At 47.7% G+C, this 25,566-nt stretch overlaps 1 protein-coding gene across 4 annotated transcripts in view; it reads right to left on the bottom strand.

The window, feature by feature from the left end:
• SENP7 (SUMO specific peptidase 7) overlaps positions 1-25,566 on the bottom strand; it is a 1,147,554-nt gene that overhangs the window by 956,374 nt on the left and 165,614 nt on the right. For all 4 annotated transcript variants that reach the window (XM_086934477.1, XM_086934475.1, XM_086934476.1 and 1 more), the window contains one exon: positions 11,244-11,342. In XM_086934477.1, the coding sequence (XP_086790603.1) occupies positions 11,244-11,342 (99 nt within the window). The remainder of the gene's footprint in view (positions 1-11,243; positions 11,343-25,566) is intronic.

The raw sequence follows: 25,566 nt of genomic DNA, 5'->3' as shown, positions 1-25,566 counted from the left end.
CTGCATCTGGGGATACTCTAACCAACATTATTTATTTTTGTCCCCCTTAGCCTCCCAGAGTTTCTATTTTTATTTTTTATATGTCCACCAGGATTTTTCAGTGCTGTCAGGGGGCTAGGTGTTCCTTGATTATGACGCCATTTTCCCCTCATATTCTGTGAGGCCTAGTTATGCTCCTTGAAAATCTAGGGACACCCAGGAACCTAAAATGGTGTCCACCAACTGCCATAACGGACATTCCAGGAGAGCAGACCCATAGATTAACATGAGGAACTTTCCAGAACCATCTAGTGGCTTCCAGAGGTCTCAGGCCACCCTATAAAAGGCCAGTGACCAGCAGCCATTTTGTGCAGTCTCAGGAGTGACCAGTGAGGAGAGAGGCGACTTGTGGAGGAGGATTGCGCACCAGTGGTGACCAGATCGACCTGTGGGCCGGCTGTCGCGTGTTGGGAAGTGCCCCCTTTCAGGCTGACCAAACCCCACTGTCACACCATCCATAAAGTGTGATCAGAGACTTTGTGACAAGATTATAGAGCACCGGGTCGTGTTGTGAGAAGACCCTTGTAAATTGCAACATCGCGACCCCTCTGATGTGTCCTGCATACCTGCCCTGAAGGCTGTGGGCAAATCTGGTGCACATTGAAGTAGCGCTGTGCCACCCGGTTGAGGAACGTCAGACTCTTTCCATTACCCTCGTGAATGATCCTCCTCACGTGAAGTAAGGCAGTGACGCCGGCGGAGTCTCCTACCTGTGGGGAGCGCCGACAGCACGACTGTTCCACACGCGAGCGGAGCGTCCAGCCGACCGCCTGCGAAGCGTGTGCGGAGAGCCCAGCTGATCCGCCGGTGAAGTGGAGAAAGACGCCGTCGGGTCAGAGGAGGTGCGCCGAGCCGGAACCAGGAGGAAGGGCCCAGCGCGACTGAGGAGGTGTGGCGAGGCGGAGCTTCACCCTGTGGTGAACCGGAAGGAGGCAGAAGCGCCGCCACGGTCCCACCAGAGGAGCGTCCAGTCAGGCAGTAAGCTCTCCCGTTTCCCCACCCCGAAGCCGACACTACTGAGGCTTCGTCGTCGGCGCCGAGTGAGGAGAACTGAGCGCAGGGGTGGCTACAGACGGATCGCTGCCCAGTACAAGTAAGCAGGGATCAAGGGGAGAGCGGGAGGAGGCAGCGCCGGCTGACCAGGAATCCGGAAGCGGCCACAAATATCGAACTAGCTAAATAACTGAGGAGCTGCTGGGGATTGGGGAACGCGAACTTGGTCTCTGACTAACCTATCCATTGGCATTGATATTACCAAGCTCATTAACAGAAGGGAGACAGCAGCGAACAGGAGAAAGAGAGCGTTAAGCCCCTGTGCCTGACATAAAAGTATTGCAAGTTGAGAAAAAGGGTGTCAGTGGCAGACAGGCCCAATCGCAGCCACCTGTCCAGTTAGTCTTTTTGCCTAGCGACAGTTCCCATCAGGAAGGGGTAGCTATAGATTATATATAGGGCAACTCCATTAACGTGCCTTATCTTTTCTAGCCATCTAGCTGGCTGCCTGAACTGAGAGGAGCGCGGCTGGGGGTGGAAACCTATTGAGCTGCTCTGAGGTCTGAGAGGAGAGGGGTAAGGTACATGCCAAGTGGAGCATTGAATCTGTAATGTGAATTTTCCCTTCTGTAACCATTGATTGAAGAAGTAATTTTGGGGAGTTGACAATAACTTAACTCAAATGAAATGTACCTGTGATTTGACATTGATATAGTGAGAAGTGTATTGAAGTCTGCGTAACATGTGAATTGATGCTGAGCTAAATGTAAACAGAAATTTTGCATAAGAACCAGAAAGAACATTATTTTTATAAAAGGTACTGGTATTTTCCTAAGACTGGTGTAGCGTCTTTTATTTTAGTGGTCAATCATTGAGTTACTGTGAGTGGGTCTTGTAAGCACTTAACCAACGCCTTGAATTTAGCTGTGTCCACTACTGTGCCAGGCTACCCTATGTAGTCTAGGATACCCTAGGTCTAACATAATTGGTGTTTCAGCGGTGGGATTACGGATTTGTGCTTACACTCACTTAGTAGTAACGCAGTGCCTACCACGGGACCACACCTGGAGTTTTCTCCCTGCGGCCCTCCTAATCTGAATTTTGCTTTTTCTAAATTAACTTCTGGTGGTGGGTGGAGGTTGACCCCAGGTCACTTTTTGGATTTCTCCTGTGTAAAAGTTTATACTCTAAGTGGAAATGGAGGTAAATGTGGAAGAGCTGGAAAACTATACCGTGACCCAACTAAAGGAATGGTGTCAGCAGCAAGGGGTGTTTTTTAAGAAAGGCGCCAGGAAAGTTGAGCTGCTGACCAGTATCCGGGCATGGGTGGAGGCTCATTCCGGGGAGGAAATAGATCCAGAGGGGAGTGACAGGGACACTGTCCTGGAGACCGCAACACTGTACCAGGCGGGAGGGGGGAACCTTTTAACAGGTCCTAGGACACCTTCCAGAGTGGGCAGTAGCGTCTCGGAGAGGGGTTTGACCGACGCCGAGTTAGAGGATAGGAGGGAGGAGAGGAGGATGAGAATAGAACTAGCCAGGATGGACATGGAAAGGGAGGACAAGAGGTTGGCACATGAGCGGACCATCAAAGAGATGGATCTACAAGCCCGAAACCTAAGAACCCCCAAATCTGAGAATGGTGGCAGCGATACCCAGACAAACATCAGAGAACCCAGACCTTACTTACCGAAAGATGTTATGGCGAGCTATGTACCCAGTGATGATATTGCAAAATGGCTAGCCGCCTATGAGGTCTCACTGAGGGCCCATGGGATCTTGGAAGCCCACTGGGGGGGTGGGTTATATAAATACATGCCCCCTACTGGCAGGGATACCTTGTTGGCCCTGGATCAAAGTGAGCAGACCTACTACCCTGCTATGAAGGTGGCGCTGATAAGAAAGTTTGGGTTGACCCCTGAGAAGTATAGGCAAAAGTTCCGGGGTAGCCACAAACTAGGCACGCAGAACTGGGTAGACTTTTTGGATTACGCCAGGAAGGCCCTGGAGGGTTGGGTGAAAGGCAGCGAGGTAGGGGACTATGAAGGTTTATATGACATTTACATGGCAACGGGCAAGAGGAGATAAGGGGAGACCAGGACATCGCCCAGGCCTTTCGGGACTTCTAACAGACGTTATACACTGCAGACACCTCCGATCAGGCGTCCTTGACTACCTTAACTCAGTCGATTTGTCCACACTCACTCCTAATCAGGCGGCAAGGCGGCAAGGCTTGACGCCCCCATTCGGATTGAGGGGGTCGTCACATCAATTTCACGTCTCAAGTTACTCAAGTCCCTGTCTGTTTTCTATAAAAAATCTAAAAAATTCTGCCACATACTGGCCCCGCTCCTGGTGAGATTGTTAAATTCTTTTGGAGGGGAATCTCCGATCCCGGCCACGATGCTGGAGGCGGCCATAGTGGTCTCGCCAAAGCCGAGCAAGGACCCCCAGCAATGCGGCTCCTACCGCCCCATATCGCTCCTCAACAACGATTTTAAGATCTTTACTGGTATACTTGCTACCCGACTGGGCCCATGCATGCTCACCCTGATAGAGCCGGATCAGGCGGGGTTTATCCAAACCCGCCAATGCGGGGATAACACCAAGAAGATACTGCACCTAACTGATTAGGCCCATCTGACGCAATTGGATGAGATTTTATTGACGATTGTCGTTGAAAAAGCTTTTGATCGTGTAGACTGGCGCTTTCTGGGCCATACGATGACTAGGTTCGGCATGGGGGAGAAATTCAGGGAATGGGTGGGATGCTGCTATAATGGCCCTACCGCTTCCATCAGGGTAAATGGCCTATCGTTGCAGCCCTTCCCAAACCAGAGGGGAACTCGGCAGGGGTGCCTGCTGTCCCCTTTACTCTTCGCCCTGTACATCGAGCCCCTAGCTTAGAAAGTCAGTGACAACCGCGCCATCCGAGGTATACAGTTTATTGGGTGAGCCTCTCACCCAGTCTCTACGCGGATGATGTTATATCGGTGTTGGTGGAGCCGAGAGTTTCTCTCCCGGCATTCTTGGAGGAGCTGGAGGCTTTCGGAAGAGCGTTGGGCTTCAGTTTAAATGTTGGGAAATCACTTCTAGCTCTGAATCCAGCATCGTCCTCGCTCCAACTACAGGATGGCTGCATGCACGGCATTTGCGTGGTGGACTCGATACCCTATCTAGGGTTGGAACTGGCATCGTCAGTGGGCCAAACGGACACCTGAACTATTCTTGACTGGCACTGCAGGCGAAGCGGAACCTAGGGGCATGGAGCAAGCACCAGCTCCCCCCTTTTGGGGAGAGTAGCAGCAGTCAAAAAGTCCTTACTGCCCAAAGCGCTCTTTCTATTTCAGACTCTCCAAGCCCTGCCTCCCTCTGGGGCGACGCATCGTTGCAACGCGACATCAACCAGTTTGTTTGGGCAGGAGCGAGACCCTGCATGAGCAAAGCACTGGGATATAGGCAGCCTGAGATGAGGGGGTAGGGGATACCTGATCTCCTCAGCTATTATGGTCGGATTCCGAAAAGAGATGGCTTTTCCAGGACCGTGCTCTGGCGGGAGTACCTCTTTGGAAGGTTCCCTTTTTAAAAAAATCCCAGTGCTCTCCTGGCTTAATGAGATCTCCCATCACCAAATCGCTGATGTCTGTATGGGACGGGGTGGCGGTCTCTAGGATGTTCCCCACGTTCCCTTCCCCCATGACTCCACTGTTCGGGAACAGCGATTTCACACCCGGCTGGTCGGATAAAGCATACACAGCTTGGCGGGACGCTTCTTGTCGCTCGGTGGGTCACCTCTTTGGCCTCTCAGGGGTCCTCTTCTTTACTCATCTGAAGCAGGATTACGGAATTCCGGAAACGGAACGGTTCAGATACCTACAGCTACGACACTGGGTACTCCAGCAAGAAATGAGGGAGGCGGGAGGACGCCGACTGACCAAGTACGAGAAATGGCTAATCACCAAGACCACTGACAAGGGCCTGATTTCCAACATGAATGAAATGCTCAGACACAACACACACCTGCAGGACATGCAGAGAAGGAGGAGGTGGGAGAAGAATCTGGAGGGCGCACTCACACAGAAAGACTGGGAGGGGATCTATTACACAGCGAAACACACGCCTCGCAATGTAGCTAGCACAGAATCGGTCAAGAAAATTGCTACCTATTGGTACCTTACTACGGTGCGCCTTCACAGGGGCAACCCCCGGCGGAGTTTCGCCTGTTGGAGGGGCTGCGGCGGTGAGGAAATAATAATAATAATAATAATAATACCATTTCTTAAGCGCCTGGTTACACCTATGACGGTGTGTCCCCGCGCTGAAAAACTACTGCTCCCAGATGAAGCTAAAACCAAGTTACACTAAAATCCTAGAATGTATCAGGAAGCTATTTACTTGGGAAAGAGATGAGTTTTTAGATTTTGTCTGAATCTTGTTTCGGAGGGCTCCATCCGAAGATTCAAGGGGAGGCTATTCCAGTGTTTGCTAGCCAAGAAACGGAAGGAGCTACCTCCCATTCTGGACCTGTGAACACGGGGGAGTTTGAATAACATCACTCCAGCAGATCTAAGATTTCGGATAGGGCGATGGGTGATAAGGAGTCTTTGCAGGTAATTTGGGCCTTTTCCCTGGGCAATACGATGAGCCATGCATAGTGCCTTAAATTTGATACGCTCCACAATGGGGAGCCAATGAAGTTTACGCAATGCCGTGGTACCGGATGCCCTACGTGGAAGGTTCAGTACCAAGCGTGCGGCGGCATTTTGGACACACTGAAGTTGTTGAATGCCTTTTTTGCTCAGGCCAAGGAAAAGGGCGTTGCCATAGTCCAGGTGCGGCGTGGCTAGGGCGTGGATAAATTTCTTCCTGGCACCAAAGGGGAGCAGGTCGAGAACTTTGCGGAGGGTTTTTAATATTCCAAAGCATTTTCCAGTGATTTTGCTAATTTGTTGCTTGAAGGAAAGCTCCGCATCAATCATTATTCCCAAGTTTCTGACAACCTCTGCTGAGCGGGGGATTGGCCCTAATTCCGTCGGCCACCAGTCCTGCGACCAGGTAGAGAGAGACTTACCGACCACTAGCAGTTCGGTTTTTTCGCCATTTAGGCGAAGGCAGTTGTTGTTCATCCACCCAGCCACTGCTCGCATACAATTGGAAAAATTAATGGCTTCCTCAGGCTGGTTATTAGCAAGTTGAATTATCAATTGGGTATCGTCAGCGTATGTGACGATATCCACACCATAGGATTCCACAATATGTGCCAAGGGCTCCATATAAATATTAAACAGCGTGGGGCTCAGACTTGAGCCTTGTGGAACCCCATGCCTCAGCTTGCGGGGGGATGACTTATAGGGAGGGCAATGTACCTGAAAACTCCTATTTTCCAAGAAGGATCTTATCCATTCCAGGGCTAGGCCCTCTATTCCCATGTCTGAGAGGCGTGACAGCAGCGTTGAGTGCAGCACGGTATCGAATGCTGCACTGAGGTCTAATAACACCAACGCTGCTGTCTGCCCTCCGTCAACAAGTTGTCTCAGGCGTTCTGTGGAAAAGAGGACCGCAGATTCAGTTGAATAACCTGCTCTAAAACCTGACTGGGTTGAGTGGAGGCAAGAGTTCTCTTCGATGAATTGCATAAGTTGCTTATTCACCACCTTCTCCACAACTTTCCCACAGAAGGCGAGGAGGGATATCGGACGGAGGTTTTGCAGTTGAGAAATATGAATGTTCGCTTTCTTTTTCAGGGGTATAACCTGTGCGGTTTTCCAGGCCTCCAGCACATGGCACTCCTGGAAAGAGAGAGCGATAAGCTGTTCAATCTGCTCGATCATGCCATCAAGGACTCCCGTGCATCGATTAGGGGAGATTACATCCAGAGGGGATCCAGAATGTATTCCTCTCATAATCAGAAGCAGGTCAGATCTCTTAGGGACTGAGAAGCTTGTCAATTGGGGCTTGGTGTCGGGAACCTTTCTCACTATTGAGTGATGGCCATGTGGGCTGTCTGTGAAAGTAGCGTGTATTAAGTCTACTTTTTTCACAAAAAAATCTGCAATCTCATCACATAGCTCATTAGAGTATGTGTCTAGAGCCTCAAGTCTGGTAGGCACCGTGAGCTCTTTGTATATTGAAAAAAGTTCCTTAGTTGGATTTTTTGCATTTTCAATACGTTCTTTAAAATGCACACCTTTAGCTGCTCTAATAAGTTTATGATAGATTTTTAATTCATTTTTATATTTTAATTTGTCCTCTGGATCATAGTTTTTTCTCCATCCTCGTTCAATGTTTTTACATTTGGCCTTAGCTTCCTTAAGTTCTTTGGAGAACCATGGAGCCGTTTGAGTCTTTCTGACAGGGGGTTTAAATGTCCATGGTGCTACTGTGCCCAGAGCCCTGGACATCCATTTTCCATAGTCTTCCCATGCCTTAACCAGGGTATCGTTGGAGGGGGGAGGTTCTCTCCCAAGGGCAGATTTAAACTTTTCTTCTGTAAAGTTCTTCCAATCTCTGCGTTTCACGGGTTTAGAATTGGGCACATTAGAATTAATCTTGCTGCATTCCTGTAGAACAGTTAGCACCTCAAAGGGGATGACAAAGTGATCGGACCATGTGATCTGCAAGGAGTTCCGCCTGTTGGAGGGGCTGCGGCGGTGAGGAAACGCTCCTGCACATCTTATGGGATTGCCCACTAATCTCCCCCTACTGGGCTACAATCCTAGACACGGTGGTCGAGCTTTTTGACACACAGATCCCGAGGCTCCCAGTATATGTTGTCCTGGGACTCCCCAACCCCATTACGTACCCACTTAAGAGTATCAGAGTTCGGCAAATGGGGATGGCGCTAGGAGCTGAGCTGCAAAACATATTGACTCATTTGGGCTCCTTCACCTTGCCCCACTACACGCGGTGGCTCCATAGGCTAAGGTTCATTCTCGGCATGGAGAGCATCTCTGCCACGCTGACTAACTCCACTACCTCCTTCCAGACAGTTTGGCCCCCTTTCTGAAGCTACTCTCATCTGCATTCAATGAGATCACTCAGCCCAAATATCTACGAGTATTGCGACTCTCGGAAATGTGGCGACCTCCCCAGTCTCCCCTAGCACCCTAACCAGTGAAATGGGGGCACTTGGCACATGGCAACCTCTTCTGGGCACAGCAACTACGGGGTTGGGGGTGGGAGTTACTGTTTTTGGATTTCTGCAGGGTAAGCCTTTTGGGGATGCAGTCCACATTCTGGGGGTAGAAAAGCGCATTGTCTTATTAAACATCATATTTGCGACAGGTTCCCCCCGAGCTGCGAGTACACCCGCAGATTTCCCAGATTTCTACAATGTCTATCTCATGCTACCTCTGTATGTTGTGTTCTTTTTCTGTGAAAATTCAATAAACATATTTAAACATAAAAGCATTCAGATATATTATTTTGTTCTCATGCTCTAATATTGAGCTGAGATTTACTTTTATTTAAGAGTTAAATACCTCTGAGTTTCAGTTCTGAACCCCTGTTACCTACATGGGTCATAAATCTGAGCAGAGCACTGCTCATTATCAGGCTTTGCTTTCCGCAGTCTGATAATAATGTAAAATAAACATAACATTTCCTTACTTCTAAAGTAAAACGCAACACTTATTACAGTTTTTAGTTAATACAAATTAACCCAAGGCTGTGAGATGCCTGAAGGTTTCTGTGAGCTACTGGTATTTCTTGATTGACTAGTTGAAGACGCCTGTACTAGATCAAGTAAAAGGAGCCCACATATTCACTGAAATAGATTTGAGAGGGACTTATCTCTTGGTACGAGTCCATGGTAGAGTCGAATGGAAGACCTCATGTAAGATCCGATATAGCCTATTTGAGTATCTTTTAATGCCGTTTGGGCTGTGCAACGCCCCAGCAGCTTTCCCCTATTTTATCAGCAACGTGCTCAGGGAATTATTAGATCATTTTGTAGTAGTGTACATTGATGACATCCTGATATATTCCCCAACTGAAAACACACATGTGTAACAGTCTGACACCCCCACCCACTAAGTGGTACACATCAAGTCCTGGACACTTGGCTGTGGTGTTGACTGCGCTGCTCCTGATTAACCCTTAAAGTTAGGACTTTAATTTGTTTTAACAAAAAGCTACCTGAAAAGAGACAGAAGAGTGGAACCTACCTGCTTGCCGATTCCACCCGAGGTACATTGCCTGTCGGCCAGACTTCGCAGAAGGTCCTGCTACGCTCTTCCCTGCAGAAGAAAATCCTGTTCATCTGGACCTTAGAGCAACTGTGTTTGGCCTTGAGGAGCCCTCATTGGCCACAATCTGCAACATCATCTTGCTGGAGATTTTCAACTTTCAAAAAATCTTCCCCGCAACTCTCTCCAGCGGTTCCCCAATGATGACGCCTCCTCCGCGAACACTGCCAGGTGCCTTGCCCTGCTGAACCGTCCCTTTTCAGGAATTTTTCTTCAAAAATTCTACCAAGTCGAAAGGTAAGCAGAGACCAGGCCCAATCTACCTCGAGTAGCCAAACCATGTCCCACTGCAGTCAGCCTTAACTTCTGACTTTGCTCTGCTCTCACGCGACCAGATACTGATGGTTGGTGATTTGATCTTTTAGCTATTTTGCACTGAAAAGTTTAGAAAATCCTAACTCTAGATCTGCTGATTGAATTTAATTTATTTTGGTGTCATTTTATTTACATTTTCTCAATGTTAGGGGATTATTCTTATATTGTGTATTTATTACTGTTTGTGTGCTGTATAAATACTTAAACAGTTCCTATAAGTTAAATCTGACTGCTTTTTTGTCAAGCTACCGGAGAGTTAAGCACAAGTTAATGTAGGGACTTGTGTGGACAGGGAATATGGTTATTGCTTAAGAAAGGCTTCCCTCTCCTCAATTGAAACCCCAGTTTCCTACAAACACTCTGCCACACTATCTTTTCTGTCTTCTGCAGGGAAAAGAAAAGAGGCATTTAAGACAATTCTTAGTCATGACAAGTACTCAATTACAGATACAAAGGACTACTACACTACGGAATTGAACAGCTCTTGATATCATACTAGAAGACAAGGTTATAGGTGTTGAGTGCTCTGTCTATATTCCTGACACATTTGAAGAGATTTATGAACAAATCAGCACTATAAACATATTCTTTAAAGATGTATATACTGTTGCTGACAAAGCAGAATTGTGGGGCTACTGATACAGTATTTTTGGGGAAAGGAGACCGAAGATATTATGGTTTGTGTTGATCATTACCATGGCTGTTCTGATGATTTACATACGGATACAAATTTGTAAAGCCGCAATGGAACTTTTCCAGCTTATCCCTTAACAGCTCAGGATGATGATAAAACATGAGGTCAGAGTCATGGATGAAAAAGGAGAAAAAAGTACAGGAAAGGTTTCATTTGATGAGTCATACATCGTTTGATGTTTACATTGTTCGGCTGAAAAAAACAGAGCAAGAGGGAGGGACTCAAAGTAAAATACAGAAGGTTTTTATATAGTAATTCGTAGAAACTAGTAACAGCTATTTGTTTATGCTCATGATAATCCTGCTCACTAGATGTGCCTGTGTTCAAAACAAGATGTTTTGCGTCTTGACACTCGGTGGATTTCTACAATCTAGCTTGCTCAGCCAAAAGCATTAACACTGTATGTGCTTATCACAGTTGTCTACAGGTGGTCCTATGAGCTCATGTATATACCTGCTTGTATTCTTAGTGAGAATTTAACCAAGTGATTGATACAAGAAGCGCCGGAGGTAGAGTATAAATCTGCATCTTCCCTTGCCTCAGGGTGCTCAACTCCATTGCCGGTGTACAGACATACCCTTTTCAAGTACCTCTGTGAATCACAGACTTGAAAATAGCAAAAAAATAGCGTAGTACTTATCCTAGATGTGATGCAGAGTTTTTCTTCTACAACTAATAGTTTATAACGTGTAATGTCTACTCTAAAAGAAATTTGAACCTGTCACCCCACACCTCACCAATCAGCAGACATAAGATAATTCCTATGTGAGTAACGTGATTGCGCTTGGCTGCAACTGTTACTGTTTCGTTGTTTTTAACAGTCTGGCCATGGGTTAATAGTAAAAAAAATGTTCAATTGACAAAAAAAATACAGAATCACTCAAGTCCTACTCTGAACCCACAAAAATAATGTGTACACGGTCAAAGTATCATCATATGTTTTGTGTCCGGCTTACCTCTTGAGTTAGACTGTTATGAAGTTCAGAGCGTGACAGAGGAGAGGACACCTTGACTGCTTCAGACAAAGAATTTGATTTCTTCTTCGGGATCTTGAACTACACACAAAATTTAAAGATGAAGTTAGGAGAACCAAAATGAAACCATAGTAGCTTTCTTTTAAAATTAGATCAAATTAGCCACCTTCTGGGGTAAAAAACACAACCGGAAAAGAGAAGGTGACAGAAATAACAGCCAGGAAGAAAAACGGATTGGCAAGAGGAGACTGCACAAATAGAACACCATCAAAGTTTAAAAGATCAGTGAAGGAAAGAAAATGTTTTTCACTTCACACTTAGATTACTTTTGTGATGAATGCATGACATGAAAAAATAATTTACAAGAAAACAGTTAACCTCCATTAGAAATAGATCCCTACAAAATTCTGGAGAAAGTATACAGACCTGTTAGTTGCAACTAAAATGCACAACAAATTATAGACCTCATGTACTATCTATCCCCTTTGGTAAACGAGGGATGTTCAAATTGCACACCAACTGGTTGATGCAACGACATGAAAAAATAATTTACAAGAAAACAGTTAACCTCCATTAGAAATAGATCCCTACAAAATTCTGGAGAAAGTATACAGACCTGTTAGTTGCAACTAAAATGCACAACAAATTATAGACCTCATGTACTATCTATCCCCTTTGGTAAACGAGGGATGTTCAAATTGCACACCAACTGGTTGATGCAACGTGGCTTATGTAGTATGTTGCCTTTCAAATTACCTGTTCACTAGGGGTGGGGGTCACAAAAGACTCTTACAAATGAACGTTAATTAGGTAGATCTTAATTTGCTCACACCCCTAGTGATTGACTGTGAAAGCCTGGATGATAGCCTGAAAGGAACCACCATCCTTCAATTGAGAATTTTTTTTTAAAGCAGTCTGTGGGCTTTAAAGAGACTACTGCTGCTGCCAGTCAAATATCTTTATTCGGCTGAATTTCAACCATAAAATAATACATCTTAAAAACAATTAAGACAAATAACAGGTAGGTAAAATATACATGAGTGATAAAAATTCCATGACAGTAACAATTTCTTCTTCAAAATGTCAATATCTTGAGTGAGTGTTTCCACAAAGAAGCCTCTTTAAATACTAAGCACAAAATATAAATGGTTTATAAAATCATTTTCCGACAATGTCCCGCAAGCGAACAGCAGAAAAAATTCATCTGTAAAGACAAGTAAGTTCATCTTTTAAAAGCTGGAGGTGATATAATGCAGCCCAACACTTTCTTATATTTAAAATTTTTAAAAGATGAATTAAAAAGACACGCCTAGGTCCAGTATAAAGTTCACAAAAGAACATAAAATGTAAGGCACTTTGGGCAAACATGGACATGGTCACATGGACACGGGTCCGGTTTGTCATCACCATAAACTTTACGTGAATATGAGACAAGAAAATGTGAAATACCAAACCTAAATCTTAGAAAAAACAATTTAGTATGACTGAAATAAAAAGAGAGATAGGGTTCAACACCTGGAGTGCAAACTAACAATGAATGTTCTACAAGCCTTTTTTTTAACTCCATGGAGTAGAAGTGTGTTAGAAAGCCCTTCTTCAGCTTCGATTTTGATGTCTTGACAAGGATCTCTGGATTATAAAGACAATCCACCAGCCCCATTTTCTCTAGTCGATTTTTTATGTAATTAGGCCAGGGTATTTTTGTCATGCACTCTAGTTTTAAACAATCTAAAATAATATCACAATTTAAAGCAGGTTCTTCCTTAGCCCAAATGGCGTGCCACAGGAGTATTGGTGCTAGTTTTATGTATTCTGCTGCTGCAATAAACAAGCTTCCAGTTTATGGACATTGCTGGGTTTATGCAGTGGCTCCCTGAACTTGCTGCCTGCTCAACAGAGGCTGCCTGACAATTTCCATAGCGGAAGCTGCCCCACGGAGACAGCTTCTCGTTTGCAAGTCAGGTAGCACCTCAACTTTGAGGTAGGTATTACTGTCACAAACATTTTCAAATTGTAAACATGAGGGGGATGGCCCTCGACCCATCCTAATTGCAATTCGGAAAGGATCATCGAAGTCCACTTATGAGTTAAAAAAACGTTTAAGACTTGTAAAGGGACTTTAATACATTGTAAAAATAGCCGTTGGGGTCTCAAACCATTTGATTTTGCAACCATAAAGGTACTTTGTGCATGAAGCCCTATGTTCTGTTAAGCTGCATGCTTTACTATTTAGGGGCTAGGCAACTTTTTGAGAACCACAACGGAAACCACAGGAAATATGTTTTTACTGTCTGGTAATTCCATTTATTTCCCTGCCCCCACTTACCTCATATGTTTGCACATATAAATTACTACAGGCCTGTCAAACTTCACAGAGTATAAATAATTGAATTTCTCTCATTAAGTAATTTATACAATAAAAGTTGATGTTACTTGACCTTTCACAGTAAATTCAAATACCAGTGAAGTTTTACGAGCAAGTAAAGATCACTAACAAAGTATCATCATAAAATCCCATCCACTCACACTTACAATCAAACTGCATTACAACACTAATAATAAGGAAACACAATAAAAAAAATTGTAACCAGTGTAAAAAAAAACAAGAATTGGCTTAGTAAATAGGTCTCGTCTTTGGGACCTTATAAGTGTTTGGTTATCCAGCACAATATCCTTGGTGCAACAACATCAACCGTTGCATGGCTAAACACTTATAAGATTCCAAAGGCTAGACCTATTGGCAATGCCCATGCTGGTTTTACTTGCAGTTTATAACTTAAAGTTCTAATATAGAAGAGTGAGGTCGGGTGTCCCTAGGAGCTCTCCAGGATGTGGTGGATACCATGATTCAGCAGCCCTGTCTCCTGCATTCTACTCAAGATCGAATTAAGCAGTGCAGTGACCACTGCTGCATTGGATTATAAAAGGATAGAAATATCTTCTCCCTATGGGTTCTATAAAAATGGTAGAATATCATCATCGTAACAAATGCTACCCACTATTACCCACGCAGATCTTGTTGACATGATGTGCAAGGGTATCATTTAAAGGTAGCCAGGTATTGCAAACGCAATTCATGTTTCTCGCCTCTCTTGATTGACTCAATTAATGCCTAAAATCAAGTTACCTTCGGAGTGGCTAAACTCTTGTGCGTGCGACACAGGTCATTTTGTAACCCAATGCCCGCCTTACAAAACAAGAAAGTTAGTGATGCAGGGCATTCTGTGACCTAATAAACAATGGGCCATGCCTCATTTAGGGGTCATATACACCAGTCAACCCCTAAGCCTCCTTGTGTGCCATTCATCCTGCACGCAGGTGTTCTGCCATGTAGGCTTGCAAGAGCAGTTAAGTGTGTGCTCTTTTCAGACGCTTCCTGACATTGCCCTAATATTTAGCCCTTGTATCCGTCTCCCATTGGCTGCCAAGCAACCTGGGCAAAGGACAGAGTCTTAGAAATGCTTCCCGGGGGCGGAGCCAGGCCGGCGGCCAAGATGGTCGCCCGGGCTCCCGGCTCCGTCGACCTTCTCCCCCTGGCTACTTGATTCGGCCGTTGAGGCGGCGTTGCCGACGTCTTACCGAACGGCGGAATGGGACCTGACCGCCCAGGAGTGACTCCGGAGGCTCTCCGAGTTCGGAGGGCGGAGATATGCCCTCCCGGTCGGCGGGGCATGCGCGGGTCCCGGAGCCGGGGCCTCGCGTTAGGTTGCTGCCGCCGCGAGTACAACAACATCGGTCAGGAGGACCTGAGTAGCGCCGGATACCCGACGGGACGTTCTATCTTGCCCGAGAGAATTCCTTGCTATCGTTGCGGAGTGCCATTCCCCCGCGCTGGATGGACCCTCCCCCCCTCTCTGGACTGCTGCCTCGCTAATGGAGGATTGTAACATCGCTCTTTGTTTACTGGCCGGAGCTCGACGCACACCGGTTGCTGCAGACAGTGTCCGCGTTTCGGGGGTTCGGTGCCGGCTGCTGTGTTGTGACTTGGCATCGCTCGGATGCACCGTGCGGAATGCGTGGAACCACCGGATTGATGGCTGAGGCGGCGGTCACATCGGCTGCAACCGAGGGGACGCCCCGACGGTCTACAAGATGGCGACTCGTGTTCGGGCTCCGGCGGCCTCTTTGCCGTGAGCCCCGATTGATGGCGTCGTCCCCGCAGAGCCGCTTCCACTGGTGCAGATGGCGATGCACACCTCGAGATATGGCAACACAATGAGTGGACTTGTGCTTATGTGGGAATCAGACCCGGCACTTGTGGAGTCGCGAGTGACCATGGAGCTGGCATTTTTCCAGGCGCCTTAGACTCAGTGATTCCCCCTCCAATCCGTGGTAAGACCCGGATGGGTGTTCTTGCTCATCTCTATCTGTCGCTGGCAAGTGCGAGTTGGTGTGGGGGGCCTCCCTGATCGCTACATATGGTTTCATCGGAATGGCGCCAGACCTATGGGGACATGGAATCGTCGGGACTCCTTTGAATGTGAGACATGGGGTGACTCTTGGGCTGCCTTCTCACCGGTGGCTGACGTCCTCATGCTATTCAAACTACGCTGACTGACTACTTGTATGGCCCTGGACTTTGCATGGCGGATCGGGAGGCTGTTGAGGGCGGCGAACGGCTCTAGGAATGTGTTGTGCCCTGGGACATTGCAAGATCTCCTGTTTTTCCCGGGACTTTCATTGTCATTGTACTCTCACCAAATTGATTGCATGGCGACGGAATGTTTGGACCGAGACTCGGCTTCGGTGTCGGCCGGGTGGGTCGGGGCTGTGGGGGGATGATCGTTTTTCTGGGCTGCTGAGTGGGAGGGTTACCATCGAGGTTGGGCGACTGGGTGTTCTGGCGCTACGATTGCTACTCAATGTTGGTGAGTGTCCTGAATATTATGCAATAACGCCATTATAACCGTATGCTGTGCGGGGGGGGCCGGGGGCCTGAACTGGGGACCCCCCACTACGTTTTTCTTTTCTATACTTCCCTTCTCTCCGATATTTCGGGTTCACATTGGGCGACAGGCACGCTGCTGAGGGGGGGGCCGGAGGCGGGAGTGCAGGGTTATATTGTCTTTCCTTTTTCTGTTTCTAGGGCCTCTTTTTTCTCTTCTGCATCTTCTTAGCTTTCTCTTTATTCTTTTTTCTTTCGTCTTTGTTAGGAACCAAGCAGTGGGCTACTCTCCGTACGTTCTGGTGATGCGAATTACAAGGGGGGATGTTTTTATAAAGTTCTGCGTTGAGGCGGGCAATGCTGTATTGGGGGGCGGAATGTATAGCTTGTTGTTTATCCTGATAATTGTGCACTGGTGCTATCGTCCTGCCTGCAGTAGTCCTGACCGTGACTATCCTGATTTTTGCTGACCCCTTGCTTTTGTAATATTTGATTGTGCGGCAATAGATCCTGTTTTTCTTTTAAAATTCTAAAAGAAACCTCTTTAATCCTGGTGCCAATTGGTACGGACATTATCCTGAGCTACAACCGGCGTTTGGGAGGCGGAATGTTGCTATATTTACTGCTTAATTGTTTTGCTTTGACCGCCTCTGATTTACTGGCAGGCTGCGATGGTATTATCCCTGTGGTTGTAACTGTTTTACGTACAATAAAGGTTTACCAAAAATTAAAAAAAAAAAATGTTTTAAAAAATGCTTCCCAAGTAGCTTTCATGCCATACAGGAGGTAGAGGTAAGCAGCCACCTCCAGCATCTGGGGATATGGAGGATGGAGCTACAAAGAAAGGGGATATAACAGAAAGGGCCTGGCATCACTGGAGGCAACCATACACTGACAGCACAACTGTAATGTAGAGGAGCATCACTTGTATGCTGGGCAGACCCCCCGAAAACCTAAAGGCAGCATGCAACACTAGGTGGGCAGCATGCTCCTCCCTGTGCCAGAAGCTAGGGCTTCTGCCGCCCCCGTGCAAGAGAGGAGGTTGAAAAAAAAAAGAGAGAATTAGGGGTGTTTAGTTAAAGCTGCCTCAGCTCCTTGAACAGTAGGCAGAACAGTTCTAGGGCTGAGGCAGGGGCAGGTCGGCCTCAACCCGTGGGCAGGCCGGGCCCACCTGTTGTCTCCTTAAAACAGTCTGCTATGCTATGGAGTGAGGAGGTGGGAAAGGAGAGACAAAATGAGCACACGAATCACCAGCAGCGGCCTGCGCATGTGTTTCATAGGGTAAAGGTGGGGAGGGAAGAGGCCCATGCAGCGAGTGAACAGAGCAGAGTGAGCCTGCTAGAGTAAATAAGGCGCGCAACAGCGTTTTGGGGAAGGAGTGTGTGAGACCACCAGCAGCTGCAGTCCTCACACCATGGAGATACTGAATGTTAGCTCCTCTCCTATTGTATTTCCAAATATGAAAATAATTTAATAAACAAAAAAACACCAAGCCCCAGAAACGGAAGAGGAGGAGGGACAAGGTAGGTGGTGAACACGGAACACAGGATGGGGTGGGAGCAAATGCAGCATGGACAATGGGTAGCGCATGCGCTCGGAGATAGTAGCAGAGCTTAGCTATGCTTAAAGTGAACAAGAGAAGCCGAGGGAGAGCAAGAAACGGCGCAGGACCATGAAAGGCAAAACAAGCGGTCTGCACTTTTCAAGCACTCAGGTTTGCGCAGGCATCCTCCTTACGGGAGTGAGTAGCAGCAGCGCGGGACATCCGTTTTCAATTGGCGCACGCGCAGTTGCTCGCTCCCGCAAGGTGGATGCCAGCACAAGCACGAGTGCTTGAAAAGTGAAGACTGATTCCTAAAGGTCATCTCCTAGAGCAACGCATGCACGCTGCCTAGGCAAGTCCTAAAAAAGAGAAAAATATAAATTCATCCTAAGTCTTAACTAGAGCACATAATTAGCAGGACAAACAATTCACAGTACTATGTTTCTGTTGAAATGGAAAGCAAATGCTTTGCACTTTCATCATTTACCAACCCCGAAACATTGGGATTAAAGTGGTTCTTGAACAAGACTCATTTCATCCCACTAATATCTTTGTACTTAGTCCTCACATTATTCCTGAACTTACCTTTTTTTCATTTCTGCTTGGAAAAAGGTAAGCCAATCTCTTATCTACATGCATGTGTCCTGTATAACAAAATCACAGTAAGCAATGCATTTTTTAAAGTGATTGTTTTAGAGACAGCCTTGAAAGGACTAGTTTATGCAACTGCTGGGCCAAATTTTGTTTCACTTTGTAACCTGGATTTGGACACTTTGGCAGTCATTGTGTTCCGACAACTCGCTTCAAACCAACCCCCCGTCCAAGTCCGAGCCAGGCAGTCTGCCAGTCTGCCAAGTTGCAGCTAGTTAAGAAACAACCATTTGCAATGCAATAGGTCCCAGATTTGCTAGAGTTTAAACTATTGGCATTGTAAATGACAATGCCTTTTATTTATCTGTTTTGAAAATTAACACAAACAAAAGGCATTGTCATTTTAAATGGCAATAGCTCAAACTCTTGTTAATACGAGGCTTATTGCATTGCAAAGAAGCGGCTGCAATTGTCCTGGGCTGCTTGGAAAGCATAGGCATCACCCAGTGCTCACTTAGTAACACCACTGGTGGCAGCAAGGGTGTGTAGTGTGTGGCGGTGAAAGGCAGATTCAAGTGAAGTGAAGGAGTAGCCAGGCACAAAGGTTATACAATGTGGCACCCTGTGACAGCGGCCCGCATGATCGAACTGATGCAGCAATAGGGTAAGGGTCACAGGTACACAGAAGGGCTGTTGCAGAAACAGCAGTAATGTCTCACCAGGAAGAAGGGCATTAGAGGGGCAGCAATGCCGCCTCCTGCCTTTTCAAGGGAAGAAGGACTCAAGGACGCAGAAGCTGAGACTGTAGCACTTGCAGAAAGAAGGGGGACAATGGGTTGTAAACTATAAGAGCAGTACCGCTACGCTACCCCTAATAAACAAAGAGGCACTGTGAGGCTGCATGAGTGGAAATTGAAGCATACAATAGTGAAAGAAAAAACCAAAGGGGGGGGAGATAGAGGGATAAAGAACTAGGTTCGCCCTCCAGAGCTAATACATGTACCAAAAAATCCGAAGTATCGGATAAGGAACCTAGCTATATTTTTTTAAGACACTATCATAGATGGATGTGAATTCCAGAATAAAGGGGGGGAAATTACCCTTTTTCTTGAGTCCCCTCACTCACCGGAGTTGCCTCACGGTGACATGCTTCATCATAGGGGTCCTCCCAACCAGCTGCGGGTTGAGGCGTGCTACAACTTGCGAGATACGTAGGAGCACTTTTTGTGAGGACTATGTGTGGTGTGAAGTGATGAGTGGGTGCAGTGGTGTGAATTAAACATATCTTACTAGTGGGCAAAAAAAGACTTTTATTAGTGCTCCTAGCAGATATATTAAAAGGTGGGGTGGGTCTCTAGGTAAAACCGGTTGACTAATGGGACCGGAAACCTAGTAGATAGCCAACTAGTTTCGAGCTGTACCCCTCAGCTCTTCCTCAGGACATCACAAGGACCAGCCGTGTGATTTCCACTCCAAAAATGTGAAATATGCCTAACAATGAGCATGAAATGCTATATATACATACAACTCTTCAGTAATACTGTGGTCAATGTTGATGTGGGCTTTTAGAAGCCTCAAGGTCACTTTAAAGGTAAAGAGAGCTCTGCGTGGTCCATTTGGTGCGGACGTACTCCCTGCCGATAACCCTACTCGGCGTCCCTCGCGACCAGTATGTATAGATAGCATTTCTTGCTTTAGCCATCTGCCTGTCCTAAATCATACAGAAAAAGCTTGATGTGGCAGGGATTTCCAACGGCTCACCTATTTGAAGGCATTCATAGTCCTACCTATAATAATGGAGGTTACTACGCATTACATTGTAGTCCACCACATTTGTTAATCATGAAATAAAATAAAATCAGGCAGATATCAGTAACCAAAATGACATAAGATGTGAATGCTACTCGAAGAGTTAGTTACGTTTATGAAGACTCCATTACTCTTAGTTTAAAGGCTTACTTGCAATTTCAAGCTTGTGGATACTCTGAATACTATGGCAGGACTGGAAACTGCTTCTGCTGTTGGTAATTTAGAGCTCTGCACTCCAGTAGCAAGTATGCATGCAGCATATGCAGTGGGTTAGGAGAGCTACAGTGATGTACCGGAAGATAATGCCTGATCCTGCTTATGAACAGAGCCGCCCCAACTAAGGAAGTCAGCAATGATGGAGGCGTCCACTCTGCACGCACTGGAAGGACCCCAGACAGTCTGCACTGCACCAGGGTTTGATACGGTTACAGTCTTACACTCCACATAGAAGGGGGATGCAATTTATTTGAGACCTGCCCTATGCTGGTAATACAGGATCGACACCAAAATGCTTTAGTATCCTATAATCTGTCCAGTCGAGGAACTTCTTTTATAAACACTTCTCATACTGTGATTGATTTAAATACTCTGAGACCATAAGAGGCTTGGAGGGATCGTGGAGCATGTTAACAATCCTAGAGGCAACATACAGGAAAACACCAGGTGATGTTGTTTCTCATGTTCCTATATATTCTGTAATATAATCTAAAAAATAGCTTAGGGCACTGTATTGAACTTCAAGTGTTATCTAATAAATAACCATAAAGAGATTCAGATTTCAACCCATCTATGTTCTCCATTACATCTTTTAATTACAAGACCACTGTCTCCCACCTGAACCTCTGCTCCCCTCATGTCCCACATTTACCAACTGGAGTCAGTAGCATGGCCTACCCCATTCCTACTGCCTCCACCCTAAGAATGTAAGGAACATTCTTGAGGGATTTAGCACACTGTATAAAAAGATAGCTAACTTAAGGAAAAGGGAAATCAGCCCATAAATGTGGGGGAGATATTGATAAGAACACACAAAAGTCCATATCAAGGATATACAAGACAACCAGTATCCTATGATTAAATATTCACATTGCCGGGGGCGGAGCTTGCTGGCAACGATGGCGGACGCTTGAAGTGAGAGTTCCGTGCCGTCGCTCCTAAATATCCTGAATTTATCCTGAACTAGCCGTGCCCAGTGGTCGGCAGCGTTGTCTCCCGGCCCCCGGAGGGAACCCGACTGTAGCTGAGAAAGAGCGGGGGATTCTGAGCCTCCGCGGCCGAAAACGATCCTGGACCGGCATCGTGGCGACCTAGGCCGCTAAGCCGGGCGCTTGCTTAGACACCGCCCCGGAGTGCGTCACTCGACGTGCGGCTGATGCAGCGTCCTGAGTCGGGGAGGGCCCGAACCATTCGATCGGACCAAGCATTCACAGCGAGACACGGCAACGGCTGCAAACCCAGCTCTCTCCCCTCTCAGCGAGTGTGACGGGGAGTACGGGCGATAGCTGGCCCCTGCTGAGCTGAACCGACAATTGGGAAGCGGCGACCGTTAACAGCGTGGCGCCACTACGTTTTGAAAATGTTGCATCGGGACCACTGCTTATCTGACGAGACTCGGAGGACGGAGAAACAGTGACCTCCACACGGTCCGCTGTGCGACGCCTGGCCTTCGCGGTGCAGCAGTGAGTGTTGTTTCGCCTGGATCCTATGCGAGGCCTAGTGCAGACAAGCAGTGCTGGCGCGGATCCGACACGTGGCGGAAGGCCCGGTTGTGAGGTGCGACAAGGCCCGGTTGTGAGGTGCGACCAGGGACTACTCCAGTCAACGAGGGAAACGGACCCACAACGACGGACAACTCTTGAGAGTGGTGTGGAGCCTAGTCAGAGCTGAATCAAGCAACGGGACAGCCCACGGTGGAGACCCGCTCGGCGATTACTAGCAGGGGCAAAATGGGTAAAGGAGATAAAACGCAGTCCAAACTGGCGTTCGAACGCAGAACGCGGCCCCCGGACACACAGGAATCATCGCCGACGCAGCAGGGCAAAGGCCCGGAGAGCTCGTTTTACACAGACATCAAGGGGCTTCTGGTCACAATGGAGAAGAGCCTTCAAGACAGCATGACCGCGATAGGTACAAAACTTGACGCTCTTACGTATCGGATGGACAGAATGTCGGAGTGAGTGGACAAGCACGCGGAGAGACTGGATATGTCCGAAAGACGCCTGACTGAGGTGGAAGAGGCCCAAATGGACCTGGATAAAGATCGCAAGCAGATGGGGAAGCTTTTGCAGGTCATACAGGATAAGTCGGAGGATTTGGAGGCCCGCTCCCGGCGATCGTACATCCGAATCACGGGCGTAGCGGAAACGACCCAAGTGGGAAATATGGAACTGTTCGTGGAACGACTGCTCACCACACTGCTGGGGGACGACGTCTGTTCGCCTATGTTCATCGTGGAAAGAGCGCATCGATCGCTGGGCCCGCGGCCAAACCCAGGTGCCCCCCCTGAGACCAATTATTGCAAAACTCCTGAATTATAGGGACAGAGACACTGCTCTGCGACTAGCCAGAGAAAAGGGGAAACTGCAATTCGAGGGATCATCGATCTCCTTATACCCGGACTTCATGGCGAGGGTGCAGGAGGAACGTCGCCGCTCCGCCCCTTACAAGCAGCATATCCGCGATCTAAGGTTGGACTATGCCATGTTGTACCCGGCAAAACTGCGCATAAACAGACAAGGGCATTCCCATTTTTTCACGGACCCTAAAGTACTGCACAAAGCGTTGAAAACTTGGTCCAAGGACCGACGTAATAATTCTGAGGGCCAGAACGAAGAACAGGAATAGGCCGCTGGGGCTGCCAACTCTCCCTCATTGCCTCCTGACTTTAAGGGGGAACGACCCCTGGTGATCGGGCGGCATGCACAAAGACTGAGGCCCCCTCCCAGGAGCTGAGATCCAGTCGAGGCCTACCATTGGGCTGCCAGGGCGACGACTAAGAGGAGCCCTGGTGAGAGCATTGCAAGTTATACTGTGGTTAGCTTTGGCTGTATTTTCACCCTGAGCTGCTTGTCATTGGTACCACCTTGGGACTTAAAGCCATGAACAGCCACACTGTGATTAACCGAAGGGGAGGGGGGGGTAACTGTATAGCTTCTGTTGGGCTTCCGATGGGTGGCGGGGAGGTGCGCGCGATTTGGGGCGTAAGTGCTAAAACATTGAGGGAGCGGCGGGGCTCAGCAGCTCTCAATGCAGAGACGGACTGAGTACATGCACCCTGCACTGATCTCGGCGACCTCTGCCCCAGAGCTGTACGCACAACTGGTCCCTACTTGGGACTCTTTGGGACGTGGGGAAGGGTGGAGGGGGGACTGTTCTATCATGCTAGGCCATGTTGGGGTTGGTCTGCTGTGGGAGGAGGGAGGGGGATCCATGGGACGAGGGGAAAGTTACTGTTTTTATGTTCTGTTCCGAAATGCCTTGCCTCAGAGAACACAAAGTGCTTCCTATGACCGATTTTATGTCCACGAGACAGCCTGCCCTGCACATCTGACTCCATTCTCAGAACCCGTGCAACGTCCTCATGGCTGACGTAAATGGTGTGCGAACAGACGAGAGGCCCGTATCGCTACATGCCCTCACATGGAATGTCAGGGGGCTGAACGATCACAGAAAACTCAGGAAAGTGTTAAGCTACCTCTGACGCCACATTATTGATATTGCACTCTTGCAGGAAACGCACCTCCGACTCACGAGTAACATGCTGCACACTAGGGGTTTAGCGGGGCATATAGCCGCTGCTGAATTCACCACACACGCGAGGGGGGTCATCACATGGGCAAACCCAAAATCAGGTATTCAAGTACAGACGTTGGGTGCAGACACTGAGGGAAGGTATGTCATAGCGTCCTGCAAGGGGCTAGGGATGGACCTGTTGGTAGTCAACACTTATGGCCCTAATTACGACTCCCCTGATTTCTTTGACACACTGGCCAGTGAGAAAGCTAGACACGACAATCCACACGTACTGTGGGGATGGGACTTTAATTTAACGCTAAACCCAGACATAGATAGATCATACGCCCCCCCCCCCCCCCGACGGCCCTCGTCAGCTGGACAATCGCTCACGGCGAAGTTAGTAATGTTAGATATGATAGACGTATGGAGGAGCAGAAATGTTGGTAGGGGCGGCTTCACACACTATTCCGCATATCACGAGATACACACGAGAATAGACTACTGGTTTGCCACTGCGGGGATCAACCGAGCTGTTAAGCAGTGCAAGGTGCTCCCGTGCACACTCTCAGACCACTCCCCCATACTGTTAGCCTTGGATACTCCAGTGAGGGGATACGCACCGTTTACATGGCGCTTCCCGCCTTACTCCCTGTTGGACCCGATCTTCCGCGGAGAGTTAGCGGAGGAGATTGATGTATTCTTCAAGAAGAATGTGGGGTCAGTGGAGGACTTCCAAACGATTTGGGAAGCATTCAAGGCCTATATTAGAGGCATAGTGATGTCCAAGCACTCCAGTGACCTGAAGGCCACAAGGGCCAAACTGGCCGAACTGGAGCAGCAGCTGCAGGCACTCGAGGCAAAAAGTCGATCTAACCCCGATGACACTGTAGAGGGAGACATTAAGCGCCTACTGGTGGAATACCACGAGGCCGCGGATAGAGAGGTCCAACATCTAGGCAAGTACGCCACAGCCCGAACATACGACGAAGGGGAGCGACCAGGCTCAGTTCTGGCTAACGTTATTAAAGGCCGCAGGGGAAAGGCACTAATCTCAGAATGAAGAAACGTGGGCGGAGATAGGGTGACGGATGAGGCAGAAATCGCCTCAGTCTTCAGAGACTACTATTCGGAGCTGTATTCTTCCAAAGGTGGCGACATGTCGGCTGAAATTCTGGACTATCTAGAACACATAAAGCTCCTGTTCCTCCCGAATTCCGAAAAGGAGTTCCTAATGTGCCCTATACAATTAGACGAAATCAGAGATGCACTAGCCTCCATGAGATCAGGCAACACGCCAGGCATAGACGGACTCTCGGTCGACTTCTATAAAGCATTTCAGGAACAGCTACTGCAATACGTGCATACCCTCCTGGAGGACATATGTGTCCAAGGCACCATGCCCAGTTCCATGAGGGAGGCAATGATAGTCACCATTCTAAAGCCGGGTAAGCCACATGACGACTGTGGCTCGTACCGCCCAATATCGTTGCTAAACGTCGACACTAAATTATATGCTAAAGTCCTAGCGACTAGACTCGCACTACTGGCCCCTGACTTAGTGGCCCCAGAACAGGCGGGATTCATCCCATCCAGAAACCTGACGTATAATATAAGAACAGTGTTAGGAACCATCCAACATGTAAAACAGGATAAACCAGCAGTGGCGCTCTTCCCGGACATGGAGAAGGCATTCGGCTCCGTTGAGTGATCTTTCCTTTTTCAGGTGTTGCGTCGTATGGGGC

This window comes from Lissotriton vulgaris, chromosome 8, assembly GCF_964263255.1.
Source record: "Lissotriton vulgaris chromosome 8, aLisVul1.2, whole genome shotgun sequence".
NCBI lineage: Eukaryota > Metazoa > Chordata > Amphibia > Caudata > Salamandridae > Lissotriton > Lissotriton vulgaris.
Note: the sequence above shows the minus strand (reverse complement) of the source record. Positions and strands in the feature narration are given on the sequence as shown.